Source organism: Rhododendron vialii, chromosome 8a, assembly GCF_030253575.1.
Source record: "Rhododendron vialii isolate Sample 1 chromosome 8a, ASM3025357v1".
Lineage (NCBI taxonomy): Eukaryota > Viridiplantae > Streptophyta > Magnoliopsida > Ericales > Ericaceae > Rhododendron > Rhododendron vialii.
Window position 1 is genome coordinate 33,882,331 of NC_080564.1, and position 9,150 is coordinate 33,891,480.

At 37.3% G+C, this 9,150-nt stretch overlaps 2 protein-coding genes across 4 annotated transcripts; one reads left to right on the forward strand and one right to left on the reverse strand.

Moving 5' to 3' along the window:
* Positions 1–1,197: 1,197 nt before the first annotated feature.
* LOC131299242 (putative F-box/FBD/LRR-repeat protein At1g78760) lies at positions 1,198–4,708 on the forward strand. 3 transcript variants are annotated; one of them, XM_058324880.1, is made up of 5 exons: positions 1,221–1,344; positions 2,389–3,075; positions 3,640–3,803; positions 3,904–4,077; positions 4,258–4,708. In XM_058324880.1, the coding sequence occupies exons 2-5, from the start codon at positions 2,409–2,411 to the stop codon at positions 4,447–4,449; spliced, it is 1,197 nt and encodes a 398-aa protein (XP_058180863.1). In that variant the 5' UTR covers positions 1,221–1,344; positions 2,389–2,408; the 3' UTR covers positions 4,450–4,708. The 3 variants fall into 3 exon arrangements, with proteins under 3 accessions (XP_058180862.1, XP_058180863.1, XP_058180861.1); XM_058324879.1 differs by having other exon boundaries at positions 1,198–1,344; positions 2,389–3,803; XM_058324878.1 differs by having other exon boundaries at positions 1,222–1,356; positions 2,400–3,803.
* Positions 4,709–6,377: 1,669 nt separating this feature from the next.
* On the reverse strand, positions 6,378–8,372 carry LOC131299269 (ESCRT-related protein CHMP1B-like). The gene is made up of 2 exons (XM_058324914.1): positions 7,797–8,372; positions 6,378–6,914 (listed from the first exon to the last, which is right to left on the reverse strand). Exons 1-2 carry the CDS (start codon positions 8,049–8,051, stop codon positions 6,558–6,560), a joined length of 612 nt encoding a protein of 203 aa, XP_058180897.1. The 5' UTR covers positions 8,052–8,372; the 3' UTR covers positions 6,378–6,557.
* Positions 8,373–9,150: the final 778 nt, after the last annotated feature.

The following is a 9,150-nucleotide window of genomic DNA, read 5'->3' on the forward strand; positions in this document are numbered from 1 at the left end:
GTCTAAAAGCGTTTAATCTTTCCTGAAATAGTTTTTAAAAATCATTCCAAAGATGAATGGTTACGATGAAATGACAAAGGCCTTCCTGTAGTCCAACTGCAGAGAAGCCGGATCCTTCGATTGTCATTCATTTTTTTTTTCCTTGGTCTGAACTACGGAGTAAATGTTTCCACCTACCACTATTTATGGTGCCAACCAAACACGAATTTTTTTTTCCCAAGTATTTTAAAATAAAAAAATCAGATACGAAATAAACGTAATTGTTTGGCACTACTAGTTTGCTTATTTTCTCCTTTTTAATTGAAGGGTTAGAAAAATAAGCAACTTAAGAAGTTAGTCAAACTAGCTCGTTCTCATTGGGACAGTCGGTTCAAAAAATGTGTAGTTGCACTTAGGTGCGCAGTGCACTTGTGATTGTGAGTTTAAAGTCTTTAAAAAGAGGGAATCGGAGATGCTGCCCACTACCCTCGAGCAGCTACCGTTCATCTCGGCACGGATAGCTCGGAACTAATCCAAGGATTGGGTTTGGAGTAGGGTAGGTATAAAATTTTCTAAAATGTGACCTTAATAAAAAGAAGAAGAAGAAGCAGCAGCTTATCCGCTTACTTATAATGCTAACCAAACGGTCCCTTATTCTCCAAAGCTAGGCTCTGTTTGGAACTTAGGCTTTGTTTAGAACCTAAGGAAAGGAAAGAAAAAATAAAAGAGAAGAAAAATTGAAGGAAAAATTTACTATTCACTAAACTAGAAATTTATATTTTCTTCACTACTTATCTTCCAACCAAACAATGGAAGGGAATTTTTTTTAATTTTCCTTTATTTTCCTTTCCTTTCTATGGGTTCCAAACATAGCCTTAAGGAAAGAAAAAGAAAGGACCCCTCCCATTGTTTGGTTGAAAGAGAAAGATGTATTTTTCCGCTTGACCAAAAAAAGAAAAGAAAGAGAAAGATGTCACTTCCTTTTTTGTTAACGTCATTTTAAAAAATAAATACACTTACAGAGGAGTGACGTTAACAAAAAAAAAAAAAGAAATGGCAAAATCATTTCTCCGAAGAAAATCTAACAATTTTAGTTTTGTGAATAGTTAATTCCAATCATTTTCTTCCCATTTATTTTCTTTTTCTTTCTTTAAACAAACCCTAAAAAGCCCTAACATAGCAAACCGACACATACATACATAATACATATACATATACACATATATATGGAGTAATGGAGAAACAAATCGATTGGAATTGGAAAAACCCTGGAATTGGCAAGTCCCCATCCTCGCATTAGCAGAGAGAGAAACGCTGATAACCGCCATTGATGCACACATTCCAATCGCGACGTCCTAAGAAAAGGTACTTTTCATGGTTACATCATATTCTAAACGTAAACATAAACCCTAATCTTCATCATGTGTCAAACAGCGTGACTTTCTTCTCTTCTTTAAATCTCGATTGATAATTATTTGCAAAATGTTTACCCATTGATGATTATCCGTGTAAAGGAAGCCGCTTTTGACGTGCGTTTAGTGTTCGATTTTGATCCAATTGAAATCTAAGTTGTTTGGTCAACAAAAAGGTGATATTCCACTGTTTCGTCGTTCTAAATTAAACCCTAATCTTCATTATGTTTCAAATTGCGTGCCTCTGTGATTATCTTCAAATCCCGATGAATGATTTGCGACATGTTTACCTGTTGACGATTATCCATGTGAAGGAAGCCGCTTTTGACGCGCGTATAGTATTTGAGTTTGGCCCAATTGAAGCCTAAGTTGTTTGGTCAACAAAAAAGGTTATCTTTCACTGTTTAAACATTGTAAACTAAACCCTAATCTTCATTATGTTCCAAATTACGTGCCTCTGTGGTTTTCTTCAAATCCCGATGAATGATTGGGACATATTTACTTATTGATGATTTTGTAGAATCTATGTAAAGGAAACCCCTTTAGACACAGGTATACTATGATTATGTAGTATCCATGTAAAGGAAATCCCTTTCGAGGAACGTGTATACTCTTCGAGTGTGATCCAATTTTGATCAAAGTTATTTGGTCAATTTCACATTATTGGATACTCGTTTTTGCGTAAATTTATATGTTGAAGTTTCTAGTTACTGGGCAAAGGAATTGGAACCCTTAGATGTATTTGTGAAGATATGGACAGAGAATTCATGGATGCCTTTCGAGGCGGGGTTCTGAATTCTAACAAATTGAGTGAGCATTTTATAGTATCAAATAATAATTTGTTATCACCCAAAATAGTTTGGCTCACTTCAAGACAGGGAAAGTTGACTGAAGAAATATAAAGGTAGCAAAATAAAATCACAATTACTTACCGGTCTTCACAATTTCGGAAACTACAAGGATGGTGATACTGGTATGTTTTTCTATTTGCATGCAGGACTGACGAAGTGTCTGAAAATGTTATGGAAAAGATTTTCACGACCAAAACTGAAGAATAGGAAGCCTTCTACTGACAGAGAGAGGAAATCTAGTGACAACAAGCGGTTGAGAAGTGATCCTGTGAATCGAACCTTGCAAACGACGCCAAAGAGAAAGGCTTTTGACACTGCAACAAATCAAGGCAGGGTGAAAAAGAAGCGGAAAATGAGAGATGATAATGGTGTGGATGAAAGAACCAACACTGTTGATCGGATTTCCGAATTACCCGACCCCATTATCCAACACATTTTGTCTTTCTTGCGTTGTCCCAAAGATGTCACGCGAACTAGTGTATTGTCCAAGAAATGGAGAAGTACATATGCTTCCTTCCTATCATTTGATTTCGATCAAAAGAGATTTAAAGCACCGGGGGGAGGAGAGGTGCAACAAGCAGAGTTCAAGAGATTTGTCGAAAGCTCCTTATCAACTCGAATTGCACCATTGATTTGGATACAGAAGTTCAGGCTACACATTACCTCTTTTGGTCCAAAAATGGCCCGTCATATAGACCGCTGGTTATGTGCTGCTACTACAAAAAATGTTAAAGAGCTGGAAATTTCTGTTGAAAGAAAGAGAAGGTTGCGTTACTCTGTGCCTCAAATTGTGCTGGCTGCACACACATTGACTTCATTGAAGTTATATGGATGTAAGTTGGATAAATACAAGGATATGAAACTTCCTAATCTGCAACAGTTGTCAATGAAGAAAATGCATATCAATCATAATATTATCCAGAGTTTTGTTCGTGGCTGTCCCATGATTGAGGATTTTAGACTGATACACTCTGATGGGTTGGAAGCTCTGAATCTTTCAACTCTTGTTAAGCTCAATAGGGTTGAGGTACATCAGTGCAATGGGCTAGAGAGCGTAGAAATTGAAGCACCAAATCTTGAAACTTTATGGTGCTATGGGAAAAAGGCTCAGTTGTGCAATGTCAAATTGAATTGCTGTGAAAATCTAAGAAGTTTGACATTGAAGGATACCAGTATGACAGATGAGTTGTTTCAGGATCAGATTAACAAGTTTCCGGTCCTGGAAAAGTTGGTCCTGATGGAATGTGATACCCTAGAGAGACTTACAATTTTAAGTTATAATCTCAAGATACTAGTAGTCGTAAGATGCAAAAAGCTGCATGAGGCTATTGTTGATACTCCAAATTTGCATACTTTTGAGTACACTGGAGATAAAACCTTTTCCTTTTCCTTGACAGCCCCAAAACTGCAGGAAGCCAAGCTTTATTTTGAATCATCGAGAAAAGCCGTGTCTAAAGGCCGGATAGAAGGTCACATCCCTTTGTGGATGGTTAATCTGCAGGAATTTCTCGGATTGTTGAATCAATCAAAAAATTTGAATTTGGTTGTACGCCACAAGAAGGTATTTAGTAGTTAGATTATTTTCGTGTGATTATTGTAGTTAACCGACTTTGCTTATTTTTTTCCTACCTTGTTTACATTGATTCACATGGCAATTGAAGGACATGCTTATTTCTGAGGATTTGGAGGGTATTGAACTACCTTTAGACCATGATCTCAAGCTGGAAATATCTAATCCATCAACGAAATTAGAAGATCTTCTTGATAGTTTGTTACGGATAACTCACCCAGAGACACTATCTGTAGTCTCCCCCTCTGACAGCGAATTCCTGAAGGTATTGTTGTCCCTTTGCAAATTTCGTTGCTTGAATACAGTGCAATAACAACATCCCAGTACCTGTTTATGTTACTGCTTCTTGAGTACATTTTTTGTGGAACAAGATTGTCTTTAGGGAAAGTATGTACTCAGACCTTCTAACTACTATGTTAATTTTGCCTTTTCACCTGAATGACAGCTCCTCCATGATAAGATGATGAACAGAGAAGAGAATCCAGCCTGTTGTAGATATTACTCAAGGAAATGCTGGCTGCATTACTTAAAAGATGTTAAAACTGGAGATAGTTTGACGTCTGCTCTTCGTAGGAGAGATTCATCTTCGACTCTCTACAAGACTGCTGCATTTAAGTTGGAATGGACAGCAAGATAAAGATGCTATTGAGGTTTAGAACACATGATATATTTAGGAAGGTTTATAATTCTTACAAATTTGGATTCTTGATTATCATTTTCCCTTAGAATCCTTCTCTTTTGGTTCACAACTTACTAAGTTATTCACGGATCAATATGGTTTTCTCTTAAGTAGATCACATTTTGGATATCTGCTGTGTTACATGACGTGTTGGTATGTAGTTTTCGATTCCTTATAGGAGTAGAGTAATGAATGCATGAGATGGAAATTTCTGTCATACTCTTTGCCTCTTTGGTGTAATATTACATGGTGGCTAACATGAAAGTTATCTTAAACTTTGAAGACTGTATGTGCCTGATCAGCTAATCAAGCGGTACTGTCACATGAAAACGCCAACTTTTGCTTCCAGAAATGGCTTCTCTGGATCTCTTTCTTCCGGTTGCGATGCAGCAGAGTTGCTTTTTGTTGATGTTTTGTACTCTCTCAACTCAAATATGACTCGACCAGACCATATATATTTAATTAATTGGATTTTTTCTTAAGTGATCTACATAGAGCCTTACGAATAAACCTTTTGGCATATCGAAATGGAACCATGTTGGCTCCAGGCGGCTCCCATTTCCCTTACTGGAGCCTGTTCCTGTATGGACAATGTCAGTTATTACAAAAGACTGAAGAAACTATGCGTTTTATGACCAATTATACCAATTCAATCCTGCATTCTGTTTGACAAGAATGGTAAACCCTATTGCCGCATTAAAACATTGCGCATAAACTTCACTCCAGAGACTGGCACCATTCAGTTACAAGGAAAGTATGGGAAGCCTTAACTTTCCTGCATCAATTTTCCCTCATAATATGTCCTGCAAAAGCACAAAGTTTGAAGAAATATTGTTTCTACCCTAATTTCTATGAAATTAACTGCTACTTATCTTATACTTTTTTTCTATTATATTAAATGAACACATAGAGGAACGAAGTCATTTTCATTATAGTTCTTTCAGGAATTTTCTTGACAAGTGAACGAAGCCTCCATGCACGTGAAGGTTGAAAAGTTTCAATGACATAAGTAAAAATGGAAAGTTGTGATTATTCCCTCCCGTACAGTAGCACAGGTTATAAGAGGAATCAGCTTCTCTAGGAAAAGCAGTGGCAACAAATATAGTAATTTTTTTTTTGGCGGAACAGCAAGACCTTCAATAGATAAAATTAACAATTCAAGATCCTGCATGATTTATTCCCATCATATGAACATCTATCTCTAGAATATACCACATGCAAATGTATTTTTTTTTATAAGTCATCCTCCTCAAATTCTGAGACTTCGAATTTTTATTTTTTTATTTTTATAAAAAAAGCCCTCAAACCTCTGAATTTAACAAGTTTCATAGCGGAAACAGTTAATAATTTATGGTAATGTAATTGAGAATCACTATTACTGACTATATAGTCCCTTCTGGTCCTCACCACTATACATGCGTGCACATTCCAAAGTTTTCAGAGCAAAATCGTATGATTTCATTAATTTTAAGGTTAATAATCCCTACAAACCAAAATACAGCAGCAACAACGACAATGGACGAGATATGATGCATTTCAAGGGGTAAAGAAACCCAGAAAGATCTTCCAGAATCAAATTATCTGAACAAAGGGTACCCTTGATTTACATGAAAAATGACAACTTCAAAACAAAAGTCTAATACTATGGTTGCCATCAAGTTACAAGCCTGTTACCAGCATTACGTTTGATAAAGCATCATAGAAACACACTCACACATAACGTTTTTGGATGATCTTCAAAGGTGCAGTCCATTCATAAGCATAAAGCTAAGCAGACCATATGCATATACACACGCGGACATGTGTGCTCTCTACATATAGCAAGATGCAGGGTCAGTTCAGAAGCAGAGATAAGTCCGAAATTTTCAGCAACTATGACCGGCATAGAGTAGGAATGGATGCAACCGATGTATAGAGGATTATATCCAGACAAACTTAACACAAGGTTCCCATGAAATTTAAGATGCCAATCCAGTAAAATTTACACATTAAGAACCTTATGAACACCAATTGAAATACAAATAGTCTGATCCGCAGAAAGACCCAAGTCCAGCATAAAGTAACCATTACCCACGTGCCTTGAGCTCTGCAAGGCGCTTGGTCAAGTCATCCTCATCAACCTTCTCAGTAGTCTTCACGGCCACCGCGTGGGCTGCAGGCTGCGGCAGCCCCACCGAAACCTCCAAGCCGTAATCATCCGCTACCTGCTGCATCAAACTGTTGACATCGCCCTCAGGAGTCGACAGTGAGGTGCTTCCTGCCATCGAACTCTCCATAAACTCAGCCTGGACCTCCATATTGACAAACTGCTTCTCGAACTGGTCCATCGTCTCTGACATCTTCTGAAGATTGCCGGTGTTGAGAGTGGACTCAAGCGATTTCACAATCGATGACATTGATTTGCTAATGGTGCTCATCTTGGCCTGTAATTACAAAGGGACAGACTCAGAACATTAACCAAAGGGTAGCAATCATATATAGTCACTACCCACTAGAGGGTTTCCCGCACAGGATACTACCCCTATTATACCATTCTTTTACTACAGAAAGAAACTAAACCATACACTTAACTCAAAATTCAAGCCCATAACATCCGACAAAATTGCGAAACCAACAAAACAACCAAATTTAAACTAGTGTGGCAATCATATAAATTAATTAGAGGGTTGTGCACATGTAGCCCTGGATAAAGCTTACGGGAAAAATAAGATTTATGTAGCCGACCCCAATTAATTGGGACGCAAGGCTCGGTTTGGTTTGGTTGTGCACACATGTGCAATGATACATGAAGCCCAATTATATCATTCTTCCACTACAAAAAGAAATTAAACCAAACAATCGACTCAGAACTCAACCTATGGCATTCGAATTTTTTTGTGAAATCGACAAAGAAACCAACTTTGAGGGGGTGTTTGGCCAGTCGGATTGTGCATTTTGCATTGTAAAGTTTTGCACTTTTGGGTGTTTTGTAGGCAATTCTAGAATTCTTATGCCAAAATGAATTGTCAGAATTGAACTATCAAAAATGAACTAGAGGATGCAGAATCCAAAAACAACCTCGGAATGTACCTTTTAGATTCTCAATACAAATTTATACCCTACCTCTTCTGTAAAATCTATTGACCAAAATTATGCAAGCAACTATCAAAATACTAATAAAATCCATAAACTACCCTTCTATAAAACCTATTGACCAAAAATATGCAAGCAATTATCAAAATCAAAATACTTATAAAATCTATAATCCATGATTCATAATTCAGAATCCAAAAATCCATTGACGAAAAGTGCATGAATTTGTTTACCTGGGTATCGAGGCGGGCGACGACGGCGTCGAGGCGGGAGGCGAGGCGGAGGTAGTTCATCTGCTCGCTGCGCTTACGGATGGCGTTCTCGGCGTAGATCCTGGCGCCGTCCATGTTCCCCTTCTCGATCGCCTTCTTGACTTTGAGTTTCTCGCTCTTCTCCTCCTTCTCGCACTTCTTCGATTGCCGCTGGAGGCTCTTCGACGTCATCTTCAGCTCCATTATCTGGTTCAACAACTTCTCCGTGTTCCCCATGCTTCTTCCGATCAAATTAGGGCAGTTTCGGATTCTCTTCTCTCTATCTCTAGAGTCTAGAGTGGTTTTCTTCGAATTAGGGTTTCCTTCGTTTTGCTTTTATCGGATTTGGAATCGTGTGCGACGCGGACAAGTTGCGATAACGCGGTGTTTTCAAATTAGTGCCGGCGGCCGGCCGGAGTAATTTTTAATTTCCTTTTCCTTTTGAAAAAGATTACTCAATTTAAATGGATTATTTTCTCTTTTTTTGGTGCTTTAATGAGGAAAAAAGGCAGTCTATATAAGGATTTAAGTACGCAAATTAATATGAAAATGAGTTCAAAATCGACCGATCCCCGTGGATCCTACGAACTAATGAAGGTGCTTACTTGTACCAGACAGTTCTCGACGTATCTGTATTTAGAAATAAACGTAAATTTGTGTACGTAGCATTGCTCATCCTACTCAAATATTTTGTTGTTGCTAAAATAAAATGGAGTTTCTAAAATCTGATTTGCCACTTTTAATTCGTCAAATTTAAAAACATGAGAAACTCTAACAATAAAAGATGGATAATTTCAACATGCGTGCGATGTGTATTTTGAGAGTGAGGTTAGACCTTATTTCCTACAATCAACTAATTTCACTAATCCTTTTTACATGTTAATCATATTTTGTTATCTTTCTTTTTTTTTTTTCTTGATAAATTGGAAAATAAAATAATACGATGCCATAGCAAGAGCGACTAAAGAAAAGTAAACTAAATGTAACGTTTTTAGACTAAAAGAAATGCATGGGTGGATGAAGATTATATAACCAAATTTATAAAAATTTACAAAACAACAACAATTTTGTTACATCGCTCACCTTTTAACTATGGCCATTGATTATACCTCAGTCGCAAAATGCGTGCGTATGAGACTATGAGTGCGAGCGAAAGAATGCTTCCGTAAAAGTGGTTTTCAAAAATTTTAAAATTATCGATGAAATTTACGAGAACAAGAATGGAAAGGAAGAGCACTTAAAGCGAAGATTACCACACGCTTAAAAAAGTAAACTCTAAGAAATATGACTCTCCACCTACGAAGGGTTGACCTGACTATTAAGGTCTAAAACGAAT

What these genes read in the sequence shown, in the direction of transcription:
- LOC131299242 (XM_058324878.1), top strand. An exon ending in TGGTTGTACGCCACAAGAAG is followed by an intron (nt 3,804 to 3,903) that starts GTATTTAGTAGT and finishes TGGCAATTGAAG; the next exon opens with GACATGCTTATTTCTGAGGA. An exon ending in CTGACAGCGAATTCCTGAAG is followed by an intron (nt 4,078 to 4,257) that starts GTATTGTTGTCC and finishes CCTGAATGACAG; the next exon opens with CTCCTCCATGATAAGATGAT.
- LOC131299269 (XM_058324914.1), bottom strand. Translation starts at nt 8,051, where the DNA reads ATGGGGAACACGGAGAAGTTGTTGAACCAGATAATGGAGCTGAAGATG. An exon ending in TCGCCCGCCTCGATACCCAG is followed by an intron (nt 6,915 to 7,796) that starts GTAAACAAATTC and finishes TTGTAATTACAG; the next exon opens with GCCAAGATGAGCACCATTAG.